Here is a 23,161-nt window from a genome sequence, read left to right as displayed (position 1 = left end):
TATTTTTTATGAATGGAGTCATAAGTGCACACAGGAACATTACACCGCAGGTATAAAGGGTGTCCCAACAGAAAGGAATGGACTCTGTGGACCAATGTCACCTCCGCACAGGCTCTTCACAACCCAAAACAGTCACCTGGCCGCACTCTGTTACACTGTACTAGCTCATTTTTCTCCCGTACCACTCTCTGATATTTCTTAAACTATGAGTTTACTCTTCCTCTCCGAGGAATTTAAACTTTATAAAACGGGCCTTTGTTTGGCATGGTCCCTACTTTAATATCCTGTATACAGAAGCTCTCAAGAAGTGTTTGCTAAATGAAAGAATGGTCTAGTAGCGCAGCATCCCATATGGTAGCCACTAGCCACACACGGGCAGCTCAGATTGAGACGTTATAAATATAAAATGCATGCCAGGTATCAAATATATAATGTAAAAAATAAGATAAAAATTCATAATTTAATATTGGGTTACATGCTGAAATTTTATTTTGGGTATATTGGCCTAAGTAAAATGTATTATTAAAATTAATTATCTGATGTATGGTGGCACACATCTGTAATTTCTGTACTTGGAAGGCTGATATAAGAGGATCACAGGTTTGAGGCCAGCCTCAGCAACTGAGTGAGGCCTTTTATGATTTAGTGAGACCCTGATTTAAAATAAAAAAATAAAGTGGCTGGAGGTGTAGCTCAGAGGTAGAATGCCCCTGGTTTAATCCCTAATCTCACACACACACACACACACACACACACACACACACACACACAAATTAAATTAATTTTCTTAGTTTTCCTTCATACTTTTAATGTGGCTTCTAGAAAATTTGAAATTACCCATGGGGTTTACATTCTATATCTATTATACAATACTTAACTGAATAATCAATAATAACTAGAGCCTCTGTGACAGAGACCAGTGTCTGGTGTCTGCCACTCACTTGCTTTATGACTTTGGGTGAATTTCCTCAACCCTCTAAATGTCAGTTTCCTCAGCCATTAAGTGGAGATGATAATTGTACCTGGGTAATAGTGTTACTGTGAGGTTAACCGGCAACAGGTGCATACATGGATGACTTTGCTTATAGTAAGAGCTTGATATGTATCATTTATCGTTGTCTCTTTCATGAGTGCTTTCTTATACAATTTAACTGCATTCCATATCTCCCTTTTTAAATGTTAGCATCTTTATGCAAAAGTTTGAATAGCTCTCTTAAATCAAAGAAATTGCATTTAATGCAGTTTTTAAAAATCATCCATGTCTACAAATAGCCTATGGAAAAAATTGGTCATGAAAAGACATGTCCTTCAAAAGAGAGAAAGAAGTATTACCGAAAAGTTAGCTGTGCAAGCACCCAAGTTAAGCCAAAGTGTTATCCTACCTCTGGCCTCACAGCAGAGCCGGGCATTGAAACAGTAGGCACAGTCCTTCCCCCTGGCTCTTGGGGAGTTTCCTCACTGTTGTGTGGTTGCCAATACCTGGAAGGATACATTTTGTTGACTCAATGAGACTCCTATTTCCAGGGGACTTGGGTTCTTTTATTTCAAATCCTCTCATTCACTCTGTCTGATGCCCTCGGGCACCCAGAAGAGAGGGCTTCTGGGATTGTCTGAGATGAAAGGCAGTGTAATGCTGTGAAGTGTTGAGTATACAATGCAGGAAATTACAGTTTCCTCTCTAGCAAGCTCTCTTGCACCTCCAAGTGGGTAATGTTAAGTTTATTTCGCTGGTGAAAGTGCTTTCTTACTAACAGTGGAAAGAAAGAAAAAAGTAAAGCATGTCATACTTTAGCTGACTGTGAGAAACAGGTGCCTAGATTACAAGGTGAAAGTGTGTTTTACACTAAAATGTTTTTTGGGTTTTTTTTTCCATAATTATACACTGACATGAAGATGAAGCAGATGGGTTGCTGTACTTGCAAGGTAGAACTGAATATTCTACAAGAATAAGAAGAGAATATAAGAGGAAAAAATAAAAGAGATGGAGGGAAGGAAAGAAAAAGGGAAATATTTCAAAAAAGGAAGAAATGAAGACTTTTAAAAATATCTGATGGAGAGGTTGTACAAATTAACATCTGGTAGTTCTGAGACAGGGCTCCTTAACCTGAGGTTCATGGTTGGGTTGCAAAGATTGGAGAGATTCCCTGAATGGTAATAAAGTTTTTGAATGTATATGCATTGGTACATCTCAATGGATAATGTATTCATAACCTTTATATGTTAAAGGTTATGAATCCTCCCCCAAATAAAAGTATAGTTCTACAAATATTCATGAGTTAAGATGAAATTAAAAGTTAAATATTTATTTGGTAAATTTAAGCAGTGGGTAATATATTGTTCTAATACCCGTTGCAAATTTTTTGAGAAATTTTTCTCAATTTCATAAAGTCTTAAAATAAATCCAGTACAGATTATTTTTTTGTAAAGCATTCATGGAAGATAGGAATTTGTTTAAACTTCCAATTTTGATCTTCCAACCAATTAGATAGGCAGCTGATTTAAAAGCAATTTAAATAAAAAATTTGACATGCATTTACAGAGTTGCATATGACACAAATAGTCTCAAATACAAATTAAAATTTAAAGCCTGAATAAGCCGGGCATTGTGGCGCACGCTTGTAATCCCTACACTTGGGAGGCAGAGACAGGAGGATGGCGCTGGTTCGGAGCCAGCCGCGCTGGCTTAAGAGACCCTGTTTAGACCCTGTTTCCAAATTTAAAAAAATATATAAAATAGGACTGGGAGGGTAGCCCAGAGGTAGAAGGGCTTCCAGGAACCTCAGTACCACCACCAAAAAAAAAAGCCTGAATAAAATGCACTTTCTTGCATTTCAAAATGGTGGTTTAAATTTGTCCTCTCTGCAGCAAGACTTGGCAAAACTTTCTTCTAAAGAGCAAAATAGTAACTATTTTAGGCTTTGCAGACCAGGGTGCAGATCCAAGGATGTCATGTAGGTGCTTATATAATAAGATAGAAGCAAGTTTCTACAAGTTTGTTTATTGATGCAATTCCATGTTATTAGTAGTTTTTAAGTTCTAATTTTAATGACAGGCCTAGTAATTTTAAGGATAGAAGTTATTTTTGTTTGGTTTGGTTGGGGTATTTTTTTTTTTTGGCACTGGAGATTGAACCCAGGGGCATTCTGCCTCTGAATTATGCCTCCAGAATGCTTTATGTTTTACTTTTTATTTTTTATTGAGTTCCCTGTAACTTTACACCATATTGGGGTACAGAATGTTAGAAAAAATACAGGCATATACTCTTGTTGCCCTCCCGATTGAGTCCTCCTCACCTTCACCCCACAAGCATTTTGAGATTGGAATTGGCAATTTTTTAAATGTTCATGTCATTATTTCTACTATGTATCTTTATGACTTCATCTCCCCGCCCCTTCCCTAATCTCCCTCAGCCAATCCTCTGGAGTCTCCATTCATCTATCTGATGTTGCCCTCGTTTCTGTGTATCTCTTGCTTCCACCTATACGAGAACATACATCTACTCTTTAAGACAGGATGTACTCACAGTATAATATTCTCGAGTCCCATCCGTTTTCCTACAAATGGTGTAAATACACACAATGAATTTTTACTTGGCCATTTTTTTAAATTTTGAAACAGAATCTCACTAAGTTGCAAAGTCTGACCTCAAATTTGTAATCCTCTGTCTCTGCCTACCAGGTACTGGGATTATAGACATGTGCCATTGAATTCAGGTTAGGAAAATAGAATTGGGGACAGAGCAGAGAACATTTTACTTAGTTGGAGTTCAGAATTGGTATTCCTCGTCATCAAAGTAGATTGCAAATTTTTAATTGTTAATGATGATTTGTGTGTGTGTGTGTGTGTGTGTGTGTGTGTGATATCCAGGGGGGTGGAATGGTGACTTGTAATGAAATTGTGACTGTTTCATCTTTGAAAATATTTTTTCGCAAAAACAAGTACTGCCTAATCAATTTATAAGCATCTTATTACAATTGATTATATTCATTGCTTAGAAGGCATTATAGAATTCTGTTATGTTCTTCTCTTGAAATTTGACTTTTAATCATGGCAAATTTTTCTTGTAGATACTGTTTAGTAATTTTAGGTTCAATTCATTTAGAAATATCAAGGTTAAAGCAAAAATATTTTCCAAAGCCATTTGGTATTCAGTAATGGAATTTAGGAATGATTCTTCTTATTGATAAAAGTTTCTACCCTCAGTTCTTTTAACAATTTTCCTTTTCATAAGCTTCCTAGACCTCCCTAGGCCATTTTTTTATCACCATTAGTTGTCTTAGTAGAGCCCACTTCAGCTTGTGTAATTAATAACTTCACTAAATGAATTTTCATCTCATATGTATGTACTGGGAATAGTAACTTCTGTCAGGAAAGGAGGCAAGTTTATATTGGAGAAACCTGGCAAGCATCACCTTAGCTAGGTTACCAAGGTTATCATCAACCGTGATAAATCACATTGATGCCAGGTACAGCTGATGTGAGAGGGTAAGAAGGGCACTGTACCTCTGTGGTGTGTCTGTCTCTCTCTCTCTCTCTCCCCCCATCCTTGCCTCCTCCCCCCCCCTTTCTGCTCCATAATTTTAGTTTAACCACAAGAAGAACATTCTACTAAACATTTCATTCTAAAATATAAAACCTTATTAAAATTTTATTAAGACACTCAAAAATCAGACATATGCCATTTGAGTTTTTTTAAATTGTTGCAATGATGCAATCCTAAAATGACAGTGTTCGAAATAACAGAGCAGAGATGGAGCAACTTGAGGTGTTCTTTCCAAAAGCACAGTTCTCATGTGATGTGAGAGGCCTGAGATTGCTGAATTGTGGAAAATACACTAGTACACGTGTAGCCAATTAGCTGAGCACAGTCCAATAAATAGATTCATGACAGTTCAAAAAAACAAAAATGGAAAGCAGCAGCCACCGCAAAAAGTAAGGACTCCGCGGCTGTTACCAGTAGCTGGTCCTGAAAACATTTAGACCTAGACCCTCCATATTTCATGGGGAGAGGCCACTGCTGTTGTAACATATGCAACATTTTTGCTCTCCTGGACTGATTTCACACTGTGTCTACTGTGAGATTTTTGTTTTGATTCACTTTGTTGGTTAAACCTAACTTCTGTTAGTTACTCTAATATGACCTATTAGACTTAAATGAGCCCCTGAAAAGAAATCTATGACTTAATATTTTTACTGAACTCTGAAACCCTTAAGGAGGGAGAGAGGTAATAGAGATTGTTTTGACAAGTAGGCAAATAATTATCAGTGTATAAATCACAGGCTTCCTGACATTAACTCCTTCCTTCCTTCCTTCTTTTCTTCCTTCCTTCCTTCCTTCTTTCCTTCCTTCCTTCCTTCCTTCCTTCCTTCCTTCTTTTCTTCCTTCCTTCCTTCCTTCTTTCCTTCCTTCCTTCCTTCCTTCCTTCCTTTTTCCTTCCTTCCTTTTTCTGTCCCTCCTTTCCTCCCATTCTACTTTCTTTTTTTCTTTATACTGGATATTGAACCAAGGGGCATTCTACCTCTGAGCTACACCACCAGCCCTGTTTTATTTATTTATTTTATTTTGAAACAAGTTCTCATTAAGTTGCTGAGTGGCTGCAAACCCACCATCCTTCTGTCCCCGCCTCCCAAGCACTGGGATTACAAGTACGCACTACTGTGCCCAGCTTAAATTTATTATTTAAATGTCTTTAGCATTTAAAATTTCAATGTGGACTCTTAACTTAGAAGGCTTGTGTTTGTTCTGAAATCTTTTGTAGTTCCACCCAGTATTAAAGGAGGGAATGTTACCACTGACATTTCAGCATTGATCAACAGCGTGATTAAACTGGAGTGTGAAACGCGGGCGCTTCCAGTTCCAGCTATCTCTTGGTATAAGGACGGCCAGCTAGTCATCTCCGGCCCACACGCACTTTATATTGATAAAGGACAATTTCTTCATATTCCTCGAGTGCAGGTCTCCGATTCAGCAACATATACCTGTCGCGTAACCAATGTTGCTGGAACCGCTGAGAAATCCTTCCGTGTCGATGTCTATGGTAAGAGCAATTACATGCTTCAACTGTGTCCTTTCCTACCTATGTTTTCTAGTATGCTGACATCCAGTTGGTACTCTGATTAAAGCCTTGGTAGTACAATAGCCGAATTAAAGAACCAGCCCACAGATAAAGACAATGTGGTCTATGCAGACAGTGGAGTTTTACTTACCCATAAAGAAGGACAAACTCATGCCATTTCCAGGATATCAATAGAACTAGAGTAATAGTAAGTGAGATCACCCAGTTTAGAAAGTCAAAGGTCTGTTTTTTCTCTTAGGTGGAAGCTAGAAAGAAAATAGAAAAGAGGATTCATGAGAATGAAGAGATAGACCAGTAGAATAGAGGAAGAGGAAAGCTAGGCACGTTGGCTCATGCTTATAATCCCAGTATTTAGGAGGCTGAGACAGGAGGATCCGGGTTCGCGGCCAGCCTCAGCTACTTAGTGAGGCCCTCAACAACTTAGTGAGACCCTGTTTCAAAAGAAAGAATAGAAAAACAGGGCTGGGGGTGTACCTCAGAGGTCAAATGCCCCTGGGTTCAATTCCAAGCACCACACACTGAGAAGAAGAAGAAGAAGAAGAAGAAGAAGAAGAAGAAGAAGAAGAAGAAGAAGAAGAGCAGGAGGAGGAGGAGGAGGAGGAGGAGGAGGATCATTGGGAGAGGGAAGAGGGAGGGGAAAAAGGAGACCTGAGGAAGGAAACAGATCAAATAATGCTATGTTCATGTTTGAAGATATCACCACCGATCTTACTAACATGTACAGGGATGGAGGAGGAGGGTACCAGGGTGGGATGTGAGGCAAAAACACCAAGGGATGCTGTGTGCATGTATGAAGGTATCACTTTCAATCTCACTATGACATATCATTACAATGCACCAATAAAATTCTGAAGAAATAAAAAGTATAATGTAGAATTATAATGTTCCAATAAAAGTATTTTTAAAGCGTAGAAAAATGTATAAAGTTCTATACTCCTTTCTTTGTACCACCCAAGCAGAAATAGAATGAAACTCAGAGAGACTGTTGGAGAGAATAGACTAAGAATCAGAACATAGTTTTTCAAAAAGAGCAAATTATAAATATTTTAGGCTTTGTGAACCATACAGTCTTGTCAACAACTTCTCATTTATTACTTATTATTATTTATATATTATCATTTTATTATATAATATGCAAAATCATAGTTGTATATTGTTATTACTTATATATTTACTTATTTTATGGGCGCATTATAATTATACATTATGATAAAGTTTAGAGTGATAGAGACATGGATGCTTCTATCATGTTTTAGCATTAAAAAAGGTATGGCTTTGTTCCTATAGGACTTTATGGACATTGATATTTGAATTTAACATAATTTTTATGCATCACAAAATATTCCTATTTTGATTTTTTAAAAACCATCTAAGCTGGGCATGGTAGTACATGCTTATAATCCCAGCATTTGAGAGGCTGAGACAGGAGGATCCAGGTTCACAGCCTGCCCCAGCTACTTAGTAAGGCCCTTTGCAAATCAGTGAGACCCTGTTTCCAAATAAAGAGTAAAAAATAAGGCTGGGCATGTAGATAAAGCTCCTGGGTTCCATTTCCAGTACTGCAAAAAAAAAAAAAAAAAAATCTAAAAAATGTAAAATCTGTTCTTCAGATAGGCTCAAGGGTACAGTTCACCAACCCTTGATACAAAGAAAAGCTCATTAGGCAGGGAAATGGAAGGAAGGAAGGAAGGAAGGAAGGAAGGAAGGAAGGAAGGAAGGAAGGGTGGGTGAGGGTGAAAGAAAAGAAAGGAAAGAAAGAAAGAAAGAAAGAAAGAAAGAAAGAAAGAAAGAAAGAAAGAAAGAGGGGAGGGGAGGAGGAAGGAAGGAAGGACAGAAGGGAGGGAAAGAGAGTGAGGGAGAAAGAAAAGAAAAAGAAAGAAAGGAAAGAAAGAAGGAAAAGAAAGAGGGGGTAGGGAGGGAGGGAGGAAGGAAGGACAGAAGGGAGGGAAAGTGAGGGAAAAAGAAAAGAAAAAGAAAGAAAGGAAAGAAAGAAAAAAGAAAGAGGGGGTAGGGAGGGAGGAAGGAAGGAAGGACAGAAGGGAGGGAAAGAGAGTGAGGGAGAAAGAAAAGAAAAAAAAGAGAAAGAAAGAAAGAAAGAGAGGGCATGAGGGAGGGAGGAAGGAAGGAAGGAAGGAGGAAAGGAAGGAAGGAAGGAAGGAAGGAAGGAAGGAAGGAAGGAAGAGGGAGGAAGGAAGGAAGGAAGGAAAAGCTCTGGTGGGTTTGGTTTTCTCAATGTGCCTGGATAGGAACTGGAAGAATTCATTGTTTTGGAAAAGTGTTTACAAAGCTAAGAGCAGTAAGAAATGTTTCATTCATTCAACTAAACTTTGCCCATGAGACTTGAAGTATCAAATCCATGTGGTTCTGGTAGAGTAGGTGATATAGTTCTTAGGACTAAGATCATTCTTCTCTATTTGTCCTTTATAAGCCAGACAGTACAATAACTAGAATAGTTACAGATCAGCTGGACCAAGAAATTCTTCAGTTAACAGGTTAGAGGGAGACGGACATGTAAGTAGTTTCTGTTGTCAAACTACAGGAGAAAAATATCTCCCCTTTATTTCAGTAATGTGTATTTTATCACCGCACAAAGAACTGCCTGACACATTACAATTTCTCCACCTAGTTCCTCCCACGATTGAAGGTGACTTGGCCACACCTGTGAACAGGAAAGTTGTCGTTGCTGACTCCTTGACACTGGAGTGTAAAGCTACGGGCAACCCTCCCCCGGCTCTCACGTGGTTGAAAGACGGTGTGCCCCTGAAAGCCGGTGACAACATCCGCATCGAAGCTGGGGGGAAGAAACTCGAAATCATGAGTGCCCTCGAAACTGATCGGGGTCAATACGTGTGTGTGGCTACCAGTGTGGCAGGAGAAAAAGAAATCAAATATGAAGTTGAAGTCTTAGGTAAATAAGAATGTCCTTGGCCCCCTAAATTTTCCGATTTCCATCTTTTGTTGATCAACAATAAAGCTATCTAAGATAATGTACAGTTGTCTGTTCTATTCTGCACTGCGTACTACCAAGAAGTGGATTCACTGCCAAAGTCTCATGATCAAGGCTCCCAGGTAAATTTTCTCCTGACTCTGATGGGTAGACTTTGTGTGTTGATGCATTCTTACGTCTATGACAATTTCTGAGTGCATTGAACCACAAAATGGTTTGTCAGGAGCACTCTACTAGACAAGAAAAAGTAGTCCCTGGACCTTGGGAAGTTACCTTGTAACCTCAATATCTTTATATCTTTAGTTCTAGATTGATGGTTTTAGCAGTAGATGCCCCAATTTGGGGAGATCTTTTTGACTTATGAAAATAAGTGCTCTAAAATATGAATTTAAGTTATATTCATATAGCATGAATAGCACCATAGTTCTGGTTGTTGAAAAATCCACATTGTCATAAGTACATTCAATGATCCTAGCAAAGGATTATTGTAAAAGTACATTTGTGTACCAAGTTACTGTGATAAATATCAATATTGTAAACTACTTCTTGGTATTGCTTGATGTGATGGTGTGTTTTTTTGTTGATACATTTCTTTATATGTTCTGCCCCTGTCATTTTCCAGTACCACCGGCCGTAGAAGGAGGAGATGAAACATCGTACTTCATTGTGATGGTCAATAACTTACTGGAGCTGGAATGTCAAGTGACGGGCTCACCCCCACCAACTATCATGTAAGGGTTAGGGTATGTCTTCCAAATACCTCCTGCGTCTGGATCTGAGTGTTCTGGAGCTGTCTTGAAAGATTTTCTGTGTCATAAGAAAGGGGAAGCAAAAAGTTACATTCTTTTTATTCTTCTTAAAATATACTCTATAGACAAGACAATTTTGACTTGACATTCAAAGGGCACCTACATTTAACTCAACTGGGAAAATTCTTTTGTAGGATCTTGGAAATTACACTGATTCAATTAAGAACAACAGATTATTAAGCAGTGTTAATATCACATCTTCCTGAGACACTGAAATGTTAAAAAAAACCAACTGAATAAATTAATACCAGAAGCCCAGGCATGGAGGTACATGCCTGTCACCCTAGTACTTGGGAGGCTGACACAGGGGGATCCCAGGTTAAAGGCTAGCTTAAGCAACTTAGCAAAACCCTTGGCAACTTAGGAGACCTTGTTTCAAAATAAAAAATAAAATAAGGCTGGGAGGTAGAATCCTATTAAAGTTCAATCCCCAGTAACACAAACACACACACACACACACGAATATACATGAATATATTTTTACCAGTCCTTTTTTTAATCCCTCTATTCACAAAACATTTATTAAGAACTTAGTTTCATTTAGAAAGTGATTGGATATGCAGAGGAACAGTTAGAAAACTAGGGGAATGAAACATGTTCACATATGATTAGAAAACTAAATAGAAAGTGATATTTCATAAAAATATAAAAATATAAAGCTACATTAATTTCAGTGTTTTGTTTACAAATGTCTCAAGACTGTTTGCATTTTTCTTTTTATTATTTAAATACTTAAGTAAGTAAAATTTAGGGGAATTTACCCCTTTCTATGACCGAGAATTAGTGTGAAAATTAAAAAAAGAAAACTCAGCTGGGCGTGGAGGCACACGCTTGTAATCTCCGCACTTGGGAGGCGGAGACAGGAGGATCGCGCTGGTTTGGAGCCAGCCTCGCTGGCTTAAAAGACCCTGTTTCCAAATAAAAAAATATAAAATAGGCCTGGGAGTGTAGCCCAGAGGTAGAAGGGCTTCCAGGAACCCCAGTACCACCAAAAATAAATAAATAAATAAATAAACAAACAAACAAAAACTCAGCTGGATGTAGAGGGGCACACCTGTAATTTCAGTACTTGAGAGGCTGAGCTAGGAGAATCACAAATTCGATGCCAGCCTCAGAAACTTGGGGACACCCTCAGCAACTTAGCAAGGCCTTATTTGAATATTTAAAAAAAATAGGGCTGGGGATGTGGCTCAAAGGTAGAATGCTCCTGAGTTCAATCCCCAGTACCACAAAGAAGACAAAATTTAAATAATAATAAAGAACTCAACAAATAGCTATTGAGTTCCAACAGTATGCTAACTTCTATGATAAGTCAACTTTCCTTTCTTTCTTCTTTCCATTCACCTTTTATTTTATAGTGTGAATACTTAGAAAATTAGGCAAGTACTTAGTAGAAAATAAATATGATATGTAGCAGTATCTCCTAGGAAACTGCTTGCCTATACTATATACCCAGACATCTTTTTGTCCTTTTTTCTAGGTGGCTAAAGGATGGTCAGCTAATCGATGAAAGGGATGGATTCAAGATTTTACTAAACGGACGCAAGCTGATTATTGCTCAGGCTCAAGTGTCAGACACGGGCCTCTATCAGTGTGTGGCGACCAACACAGCTGGTGACTACAGGAAGGAATTTGAAGTGACCATTCACGGTAGGCAGGGCCAGTGATGGGAGCATTTTTTAATATACTCTTATTGATGAATTTTTATTTTATTTTATTGGTAGTACTGGGCATTTTAAATGAACATGTGTGCCAGGCCTGGTGGCTCATGCCTGTCATCCCAGCACTTGGGAGCCTGAGACAGGAGATTGGCAGGTTCCAGGCCAGCCTCAGCAATTTAGTGAGACTCTGTTTCTAAATGAAAAGGAGAGGGGGCCGGGGTGTAGCTTAAAGAGACAATGCCCCTGGGTTCAATCCCCAGTACCTAAACAAATAAATGTGTATATCGTTTCATTATCTAGTTCAGATTGGAGCTCAGTTATCTAAATAAATCTTGAGTTAAAGGAAGTCATATGCAAGATGTCAATTTGACTTAAATAAGGGCAGATTTGTTTTACAGACAGACTCACTCAAGAGGTAGCGTGTGAATAAGTTTAGATAGCATTCGAATGTTAGGAAGTCTATTCTACATAGAGTGCTGGGTGTGAGGAGTGAGAATAAATAAGATAGAAGAGGCAGGCAGCAATTTCCAAGTAAAGGGGTTGCATCAGCATTTGAGGGGCTTTGCCCAAGCAGGAACGACTGTGAGTCAGTTCTGCAGGTCAGGGCTGAGGGTGAATTGAAGCATCCAGGGCACCCAAGCGATCCACAGACCTGGCATATTGGGATCATGACCATTGACCCAATGATGGAAGCAGCTCTGCCAGGGTATTAGTGGACTCACTTGACAAGCTGAACTTGAGGAGGGAGGAACTAGAACCAGGCTCTGCAGACTTTGCAGGCCACAGAGGAGGAGTCTTATGAACATCAGCTTCATTCTTCCCTCTGTTGTGCCTATCTATCTATCTATCCATCTATCTATCTGTTTTTTGTGGTACTGGGGATTGTACACAGGGACATTCTACTTTTGATCTACCAAAGTTCAATCAGCTATACTCCCAGCCCTATTTTATTTTATTATTTTGAAACACAGGGTCTAACTAGGTTGCTGAGGCTGGCCTTGAACTTGTAATCCTCCTGTTTTAGCCTTCCAAGTACTGGGATTACTGGCATTTGCCACTAGGCCCGCCCTCCCTTCCTTCCTCCCTCCCTCTCCCCCTTCTTTTTTCCCTCTTTCTCTTTCTCTTTCTCTTCTCTTCTCTTCTCCTCTCCTCTCCTCTCCTCTCCTCTCCTCTCCTCTCTCTCTCTCTCTCTCTCTCTCTCTCTCTCTCTCTCTCTCCCCCCCTCCTTCTTTCTTTTCTTTCTGTGTGTGGTATTGGGAATTACACCCAGGGACATTCAACCTCTGATCTACACCTCCAGTCCTATTTTTTTTTTTTTTTTGGTGGTACTGGGGTTCCTGGAAGCCCTTCTACCTCTGGGTTACACTCCCAGACCTATTTTTTATTTTTGGAAACAGGGTCTCTTAAGCCAGCGTGGCTGGCTTCGAACCTGTGCAATCCTCCTGTCTCCGCCTCCCAAGCGTGGGGATTACAAGCGTGCGCCACCACGCCCGGCCCCTCCAGTCCTATTTTATTTTTTATTTTGAAATGGGGTCTCACTAAGTTCCTAAAAGCCTCTCTAAGTAGCTGCAGTTGACCTCCAGCCTGTGATCTTCCTGTTTTAGCTTTCCAAGTACTAGGATAACAGGTAGGTATGCGCTACCACACCTGACTAGCCCTTCCTTCCTTCCTTTCTTCCTTTCTTCCTTCCTTCCTTTCTTCCTTTCTTCCTTCCTTCCTTCCTTCCTTCCTTCCTTCCTTCCTTCCTTCCTTCCTTCCTTCCTCCCTTCCTTCTTTCCCCATACCGAATTTGGGCATACAAATACCTGTTTTTCAGTCTCAATTCTAATTATTGGGAGAGAGGATGTGACAGGGCCATTAGAGGCAAGTTGCCATCCGAAGTTTAGTCAGCCATGTTGGGGACCAAGACACAGAGTTGTGTGGTATAAATACTGCTGGAGCTGGGTGTAGTGGTTCATGCCTGTAATACCAGTACTTGAGAGGCTGAAACAGGAGGATCACAGGTTCAAAGCCAGCCTCGACAACTTAGTGAAGCTCTCGGTAACTTAGTGAGACCCTATTAACAAATTAAAAAAAAAATTTAAAAGAGGTTGGGGGTTTAGCTTGAAGGTAGAATGCCCCTGAGTTTTATCCCCAGCACCAGAAAAAGTAAGTAACTAAGTATCTAACTAAATAAATAAAATACAGCTGGAATCCTACGCTTATTTAATGTCATAGTTCCAACGAAAAAGAATATCATTCTTGGTTAGAAAAACACAGCAAAAGGTGAAAGCCAAGCCGGGTGTAGTGGCGCACACTTGTAATCCCAGCATTTGGGAGGCTGAGACAGGAGGATAACAGGTTCGAGGACAGCCTCAGCTACTTAGTGAGACTCTGTTTCAAAATAAAGAATAAAAAACAGGGCTGGAGGTATATCTCGGAGGTAGAATGCCCCTGGGTTCCATCCCCAGTACCGAAGGAAAAAAAAAAAAAAAAAAAGCTGGAAGCCAAATGTTAGCTTGTACTATTGTACTATCCATATATACTTTTTATTTGTTGTCTGGAGAATTAGAGATGCACAGTTAAGATATAAGTAATAAATAAAATTACTAATGTAAAATGGATCTCAAAATTCCTTCATGTTTGTTACCATAAGGATGTTTCTCTTTTCTAGTTTCAGGTCTTTTAATTCCTAGTTTTAGGTGGTTAATACCCTCCTCGATTACAGGTTTTCATCTGTTTCTTGCTTCTCTCCCTCCGCTCCTTCTGTCTAGTTCCTCCAACAATCAAGTCCTCGGGCCTTCCAGAGAGAGCTGTGGTGAAACACAAGCCTGTCAGCTTCCAGTGCATTGTCAGCGGCATTCCACATCCGTCCATTACATGGTTAAAAGACGGTCAGCCCGTGAACACCGCCCAAGGAAACCTCAAAGTAAGGACACGTATCCCTGAGCCCAAATGGAGAGGGCTCTCGGGATTCCTACAGCAATCACAGCGTTCTTTACTCACTGTAGATGTTCCTCTGGGACAGACTTTAAAGAAAGTTTATAACAACAGTATGTGTTTTCCTTACAGTTGTAAAATGGAATTATATAAAGATTGAATAACCTTAACAATAATACAGGGTTTAGCACAGTGGTCGGGATTTTTATTATTTTGACTCATGCTTGTTTGGGCTGTCAAAACACTGGTGTCTTAGGGATGAATAATATTCATTAATAATAATAAGCCCAGGTACCCCAATATGTTTACCAGAGACTAAGATTGAGATAACACCATATGTGCATAAATCTAAGTGAAATAAATCTTGAAAAACATTTTTAAAAACTATTTTGTGGGCCCCCAAAAGGTCTCTGTAAATAAATTCACTTTCGTATCCTACCTTTCATATATTGATTATAGTCTCTGGCATGTAACTGTGTATCAGTACATGTTTATTGATTTAGGGGAAAAATAGATAAACAAATAATAGCATTCTAATCTGGGTAATCTAAATGATGCATTTATTATTAGAATAAGTATGCATAAATAGACTTTGCTACTAGAATCAAGTTATTTGAATAATATGGACTTGAATTTTACCGGAAGTAAGTTTTTAACAAGAGAGATGTCTTGAGTTCTTTCCAACAGAAGCAATAGATCTCTGTTCTTCTATTTTTTCCTTTCCAAATCTAACAGAACTATTCCCACACCTTTGTACTAGTGGAAGAGTCAGTTTATGATCTTCAAACATAGTGTAGGTAAATATTGTTTATCTGAGAGATAAAGATTTTTCACATAATCCTATAAAAAGAGAATTGCAAATTGTAATGAGTGATTTTAAGAGAGATTGTAGAGAGGCATAAGAACATACAATGAGGAAATCCTTTGAGCAGAGTCCTGAAGAATATACAGGCGTTAAATGGCTGAATTAATGGAAAATAACTGAATATTGCAAAGAAGATGCACAAGGCAAATAAAGAAGGGGAGGGGGACACTTCTTGAGGATTGGAAAGCAAGCCAGTTGGCTGGCGAGGCAAAGGAGAGGTGGGGAGGAGACTGAAAGATGGTGGGAGGCAATTACTTCTGCTTATGACCTTATTTTGACTCTAAAGCAATGAGGGCAGCCTTTGATGAGCTTTAAGAGGAAAAAGATGTGGCAATGCATGTTAAGTATAGTCATGCATCATTTTATTACCGAAATACATTCTGAGAAATGCACCCCTAGACAATTTTATCACTGTACACGTATAACATTGTCAAGGTCCTCCACAACTTAGTGAGACCCTGTTTCAAAATAAAAAGTAAAATAGGACTGGGGGTGTAACTCAAAGGTAGAATGCCCCTGAGTTCAATCCCCAGTACCACAAACAACAACAACAAAAATGTAGACTTAGGCCATTTTATCATTATACCCATATTAGAGTCTTTAGTTATACAAACCAATATTGTATAGCTTCATATGCACCTAGATTAATGGTACATATTATCATATATAGTATCTGTTGTTCATCAAAATATCATCATGCAGAGGATAACAGTGGCTATATTATTTATTCTGAAGAATATATTGAAAGAGCTAAGTATAGGGACATAGAACCATTTAGGACCTATTTGTATTTCTCTATAGAGACAGAGACAGAAATTTGGGCTCACAGGGTGGCCATAGAGACAACAATACTTAGATTTGAGAGTTATTTAGTGGTCCAGTCATTGGGAGAGAGGTATTTATGAAAGGTGAGGGAGAGAGATGTGTAAGGGAAGATTCCCAGGAATCTAACCAACATAACGGAATAGGTAGCATTGCCATCTGATGACATAGAAGATTCTAGAAGATTCTAGAAGAGGACTAGGTTAAGGGGGGGGGGGAACCATGATCTGAGTTTCAGACTTATGGAGGATGAGGTAACTTTGGGATAAACTAGTGGAGAGGCCAGTAGATCATTGAATACATGTAACAACAGCAAGGCCTGGCTGAAGACCACGGCACATTGATGATATCTGAAACATGGGATGAATGAGTTACTTCAAAGGCAGAATAAAGAGTCAGAAGAAAAAGGAGCGAGAGGATTGGCCTTGTTCAGAGTCTTAGGGAAATGATTGAATTTCAAGGCCAGGCACAATATTCCAAAGGTGAGTATAAATGAACCAATGTGTTGCCCGACACGTCCAGCACAGTGTGTCTGGAAAATAGGTTAGGCAGGGGTTTACATGGCCATTTGGACAGATCATGTGGGGTCAGAATGTGGGAAGCCTGGAACCTCAGTGGAGTTCAGATTTCATTCTGGGCAAGGGGAGGGAGCCATGCATGAGGTTGGAAGGGGCTGGTAAAAGGATCAGATTTCCATTTCGAACAAATTATTCTGGCAACAGCGTGCAGGGTAGAAAAAAGAAATAAAGCTGAGGTCGTTGGAGACACTGAAACATCAGTTGGGAAGCCATTTTAATCCCACAGTGGCTGTGGAAATGGAAAATCGGAATCTGAAGCGCCTACAGCGGTATCGTTAATAGGAGTCACGGTGGCCTCCAAAACATCAGTGACTGGAAAAAAATAGTGTGTGCCACTAAGCGGGACCGGGAAAGCGCAATAAGAAGTGGGCTTGAGAGATAAAGGAAAGAATTTATGAGCTTTAGTTCTGGCTAGGCTAAACTTCATATACTAACCTGTCCAGCAGATTGGTGGACCTGTAAACGCAGAATTCAGGAGAGACATAAATTTAGAATCCTGCAGCAGGATTTCCCCTCATGCCATGTGTGTGAATGAAAACTACCAGAGAGCTAAATTTTCCTGCTTAGGATATAGAAAGAGGAAGCAGATGATATAATCTCCTAAGAAAGTTGGAGAATAAGAAACTGAGGGAATGCTGTATCTTTGTGTGTGTGTGTGTGTGTGTGGCGGGGGAGGGGAGTCTGGGGATGGAACCCAAGGGCATTCAACCTCAGAGCTACACCCCCTGCCCTGTTTTTTTTTTTTTTTAATTCTTTTTTTTTTTTTAATGTGTGGTACTGGGGTTCCTGAAAACCCTTCTATCTCCGGGCTACACTCCCAGACCTATTTTATATTTTTTAATTTGGAAACAGGGTCTCTTAAGCCAGCGCGGCTGGCTTCGAACCCACGCAATCCTCCTGTCTCTGCCTCCCAAGCGCGGGGATTACAAGCGTGCGCCACCAAGCCCGGCTTATTCTTTATTTTGAAACAGGGTCTCACTGAGCTGCGGAGGGCCTCACTAAGTAGCTGAGGCTGTCCACGAACCGCGATCCTTCGGTCTCAGCCTCCCAAATGCTGGGATTACGAGTGTGTGCCACCATGCCCGGTGGAATGGTGTATCTTTAAAAGGGGATGGAGTTGGAAGGAGCGTGTTGTCAATGATACTAAATGTTGTAGATAGTTTGAGAGAGTTTACATCACAACACGGGCTACTGGATAGTGTGATTAGACGTTACGGGTGACTTTGGAATAATCAGTTTCAAAGAATAACCTCTGCACCATCAGTTTCAAAATTTTGAGGGCCAGTTACAATGGTTTTAGGAGGGAAATAAGGAAAAACAGTCAGAAAGAGTTTAGCTGTATTCCCGTTACTCATATTTTATAATTTTTATTGTTTTTCTGGCCCCCGTGACAATTTAATAAAAAAGATTGTTGTATTAAAATTATCTATGAAGTGTTTTATAAATGTGGCCACTTATTTTTCAAATAGCTTACATTTTCATCATATCATACTTCAGCATGAAAGTCCTTTTTTTTTTTTATGCAGTGCACTTTTATGACTATACCAGCAGGCTAGCCTTGGGCTATTTTATTTTGTACTTTCCAATGAATAAGAATAAGTTTTTCAATCTAATTAACCTGTTTTCTTAAGCATAATGAAGTGATCTGGCTCTAGTTTATCAAGAGGTAATTAAGATATTGGCATGAAGATATAATAAGATATTATAAATTGAATGAGTTTTTTCTATCTCAGTGAATGCTTTCAAATCCAAGCACCAATGCTGGTATGCTTTCTGCTCCCAATTAGATACAGTCTTCTGGCCGAGTCCTACAAATTGCCAAAGCCATGTTGGAGGATGCTGGCAGATACACATGTGTGGCTACTAACGCGGCTGGAGAAGCCCAACAGAACACTCAATTGCATGTGCATGGTAATGTAATTTCCACATCTCAACAAAAAGTAATTTTATGGCTTTCTTTTTATCATCGTGGTCTCCTTTTTATTGAATTATAATATAAAAGAGACAAGTGTTTATTTTAGTCTGCATGAAAAAAAAGCAAATGAGATGGTTTACTATGATTATAATTGCTCATATTTAAGAGCCTCAGTTTTCAAGTTGTCAAAGAGAATGTGCAGGAGCCCTCAACTCCATATAGATCCTGTGTTTTAAATTACTTGTATTCCTTTAACTGATTATTTTCTACAGAAAAACATTTTTAAGGAGATGGAAGTTGCAGGAGCGTACCACAGTCCTGTCTGTAATTCTCTTGCCTGCTTGTACGAGGTGTTTTGTGACTAGCAGCTCTCCTTGGCCCAAGTTCTCCTCTGGGCCTTTAATAAAAAGTCTAGGTGGCCGTGGAGCATGATGTCAGTATTGTAGCTTCACAGTAAACTTGTAAGACCTTGACTATAAGACTGTGTGTCTCTAGAGTCTCAGAGAAGGTCAAGAATTAGAGCCTGGGTTTTCCTGATTCAGCCATAGTATGTGTAGAGAGCGACCCATGATCTTCATATATACATAATTCACTTTCATTCATTATATTTCTCATTCAAACTTTCATTTCTTTAGTTGTTCATTCATTCATTTATTCATGTATTCATTTGCATACTCATTACACATTACCAAGGAATTGAACCTAGAATAATATCCCAGCATCTAACTTAATTCCAAGTGCACAATAGGAAGTAAAAAAAAATTAAAAATGCCGTGAACAAAAGAGTAAAAATTTCAGTTGATATTGGATTCTTCTAATTAGCTTCTTTGCATACTTTCTTTTATTTAAATCATCTAGTTAAAAGATTCAAAGTTTCAGCTGGGTGTGGTGGCACACGCTCATAATCCCCACGCTTGGGAGGCGGAAACAGGAGGATCGCGCAGGTTCAAAGCCAGCCTTGCTGGCTTAAGAGACCCTCTTTCCAAATAAAAATATAAAATAGGTCTGGGAGTATAGCCCGGAGGTAGAAGGGTTTTTGAGGAACCCCAGTACCACCAAAAAAATTAATTCAAATTTTCAATTCCCTAAATGTTTCTAATAATTTATTTTCCTAAATATGAACACCTAACTTAAGGATGTTTACACATATACACCGTGGTTCTCGACCAGTCCTTTATTCTTTACTGAGTAATTAATTCAATGATCAGTATCTAAGTATAACCACTTTCGAATTAGTTCATCATATTTGGGGGTAGAGGACAAGCTAACTCTGCTGTCCCTGAAGTTGCCCTGAGTTTATGTTTTTTTCTTCTAAGACCATCTTTGTCTTTCTAGTACTCAACAGCTGCCCCTAGCATCAATCAGACTCTGCTTCTGTCTAAGAGTAGGCTGAGGCGGGGCCATCTCTTCTGTCTACTCCTTTCTACTTTAAGGCTTCTTCTCTCCTCTTTGCATATCCAAAATACAGCCTCCAGAACCCAGTCCCAGATCTTCTGAAACAACTACATTTCTGACATCAGTGTTCTGAGCACTATGAATTGGAGAAATAATGGCCCAGACACTAAAGACTGGTCTAGAGATTTGACAATGTAGTCAAAAATGACTGAAAACCAGAGTCCATGGGGGAGAATAAAAAGCATATATCCATCAAAGAAACAACAAAAATAGAAGAGAGAAAGCAAAATTGATACCTCAGAAAGCACATGTCCGTAAATCTGACAAAATATCCGTTGTCATGATTTGGCTTAGAATACACATCTACATGGAAAATCATCAAAGAGAAGGGAAGCAGGCTGGGAAACATCTGAGTCAATGTGAAAAGAGAAACAGAAGGTTAGTCATTGCAGAGCCTTATTAAAAATTGCCAAGTCAGATGGATAATATAAAATAATATTCTATACAAATCACAGAATAAAGTTAAAATATAGCAATAGCTTCAGACATTTTAAGTCTGATCTTAATTGATCTGGATAACATCTGGCCACCCTGAAGCAGGATAAGTAGTGAAGTGAACTTTTTTTTTTCAGTACTGGGAATAGAACCCAGGAGCATTCTACCTCCAACCTATACCTCCAGCCCTTTTTAAAAATTTTTTATTTTGAAACAGGGTCTCACTGAATTTCAAAGGGCTTCACTAAATAGCTGAGTCTGTACATGAACCACAATCCTCCTGCCTCAACCTCCCAAATGCTGGGATTACAAGTGTGTGCCACCACACCTGTCTGAAGTGAATGTTTAATCTAGTACCAATCACAGTCTACCAGAAGGAAGTAGTTGGTTATGTGCATGACTGGAACTAGGACAGAAAGCTGGCCTCTCGGCTTGGTACTCATGCCAATGGTGCCATATTGGATTTATGAGACTTCGATGTAAATTCTATCCTCTTCAGTATTTGCATTAATAACTCCAGTGATTGCTGAAGATGTTAAAATGTATAGGAATTTCTAAAAAAAATAGCCAATAAAAGACTTTAAAAGACCTTGGAGGTTAAAAGGACAAGTCAATTAATATGAAAAAGTTTATAAAGTAGGTTGTGAAAAGAGTCACTTAAGGACAGCACATATTAAAATATCGGAGTGGCCGGGTGTGGTGGCGCACCCTTGTAATCTCAGCATTCGGGAGATGGAGACAGGAAAGTCGCATTTTGCGGACAGCCTCAGTTACTTAGCAAGGCCCTTCGCAACTCACTGAGACCTTGTTTCAAAAATAAAAGGACTAAAAGTTAGGGCTAGGTGTGTAGCTCGGAGTTACAATTCTCTTGGGTCCCATCCCCGGTACCACACACACACACACACACACACACACACACACACACATACACACACACACACACACACACACACACACACACTAATAAATAAAATAAAATGTTAGGGTATCATTTGGATCTGGTTTTCTTTAGTTACTCTAGACATGCTAATCCAGTTTCATAAAAGGGCTAATCAATCTTAGAAGTTAGTGATAGAAGGAACAACAGAGGAGCTGGCCTGGTTACATTCTTAATCTGTGAATGTTTCCAAAGAATTGTACCCAGTACTGGTATTGTATATTAAGAGAATCATTGACAAATTCACTCTGAGGCAAGCATCGCTAAAATTTACTTCGGTTATTAATTTATTTAATCCAGCCTATAGCTGATTGAGTTGGGATTGTTTTAATGCCAGTCTTTACTGATGGGATTAAACATTCTTCAAATAGGCATTTTAAGAGCAGTCATCCAAAAATGTTCAATTCTAAAACACTTTGCATTTCAATTGTTTGATATTTTCCTTTACTCTAAAAAGATCTTAGGTACTTCCATTCTTCTCACTCATAGAGGGAAAAAAATGTTTCCAAGAGCTGAAGTAAGGGTGACTAGGAGACTGAGTCAGGATCATGAGAAGAGAAATGTTCTCATGGAACTTTCCAGAGAGTTCTGTTCATTATAAAAGGAAAGAGCCCTCAGTAGGTGGTCTTTTTTTTAATCATGAGTGTTTCATAATTCTGGAAGCTTTATTCTCTAAACCTAACTATGAAATTATATCTAAACTTCAAATATTTGCCAAATAAAACAGATGTTTCCATAAACAAGTGATTATTTGGGGTCTAATAGCTCAAGCATTCATGTCATCTGCACATAATTATTTCCCATGGGGGGAAAAAATCCACCAAGGTGAGCACCCAGAAGAAATAGAAAGTATTAGTTAAAAGGACAGGCTACAAGTTTCGTTCCTACTGAGTCTATTTATGCCTGCAAGGTGTCGAGCTTAGATATTAACTTTATACAAACTTAAGAGTCCTCATCTGTACAACTCGAAGGAAAATGATAATACCGCCTAGTCTTAGGGGCTGTTGGAGAATTAATGAAAGACTACCCATGAAAAACAGCCTGGTGCCTGGCTCCGTGTCGACATCTGTAATTGGTAGCATAAAGCCTGTGTAGGCAAAACACATGTCTGGCTCCTGGCCCATCTCATTGCACCATTTTAACAAATATATCTAAAATCTGCTGCCTTTACAGTTGGCCAGGAAAGGAACCCACTGGGGTCTGTATTAGTTGTCTGGTAAAAACATTAGTAGAGCACCCTTTATTTTTATTTTATTTTTTTAAAGCATTTACTTGGCTAACATCTGCTAACACCCACTCAGAAAAAGGTTTCTCTATCATTTCTGTGCTTTTTATCATAGCTCACTTGTGGCCTATAGGAGACTTGGGAATGTTGTAGGAAACTTTTTTTTCTTTCTTTTTTAGTGGGTAAGTTCAGTTCAGGACTCTACTATTTGGGGAGAGGGGTATAGATGAATTTATTCCTCACTGTTTCACAGATTTTGTGGATGGGGAGGATCGACTCACCAAAATCACTTTTAGATAAGTTAAGTATCAAATTTAACCAGAATTTAAAAGTCAGTTCATGCGGAGTGATTAAAGGAACCGGCAGAATCTAGCTCAAGATGTATCAAGAAGTAGTATTGTGGTTTTGGCATGGTATGCACATGCAGCTTTTGGAAGAAGGAAAAAGCCCAAACAAAACTGTAAATTGAATGGAATTTGCCCCCCTGCCTGGAGAATGCAGACATCGTACTGTTAA

General features: G+C 39.1%; 1 protein-coding gene across 1 annotated transcript in view; it reads left to right on the top strand.

Annotated features, from left to right (window-relative positions):
• HMCN1 (hemicentin 1) overlaps positions 1-23,161 on the top strand; it is a gene marked incomplete at its 3' end in the record, with an annotated part of 469,132 nt that overhangs the window by 268,310 nt on the left and 177,661 nt on the right. Inside the window, exons 31-36 of the mRNA XM_080699395.1 lie at positions 5,760-6,038; positions 8,704-8,985; positions 9,647-9,755; positions 11,314-11,483; positions 14,248-14,402; positions 18,466-18,589. Coding sequence (XP_080555521.1) covers positions 5,760-6,038; positions 8,704-8,985; positions 9,647-9,755; positions 11,314-11,483; positions 14,248-14,402; positions 18,466-18,589 — 1,119 coding nt within the window. The remainder of the gene's footprint in view (positions 1-5,759; positions 6,039-8,703; positions 8,986-9,646; positions 9,756-11,313; positions 11,484-14,247; positions 14,403-18,465; positions 18,590-23,161) is intronic.

This window comes from Muscardinus avellanarius, assembly GCF_963383645.1.
Source record: "Muscardinus avellanarius genome assembly, chromosome: 7".
Lineage (NCBI taxonomy): Eukaryota > Metazoa > Chordata > Mammalia > Rodentia > Gliridae > Muscardinus > Muscardinus avellanarius.
Note: the sequence above shows the minus strand (reverse complement) of the source record. Positions and strands in the feature narration are given on the sequence as shown.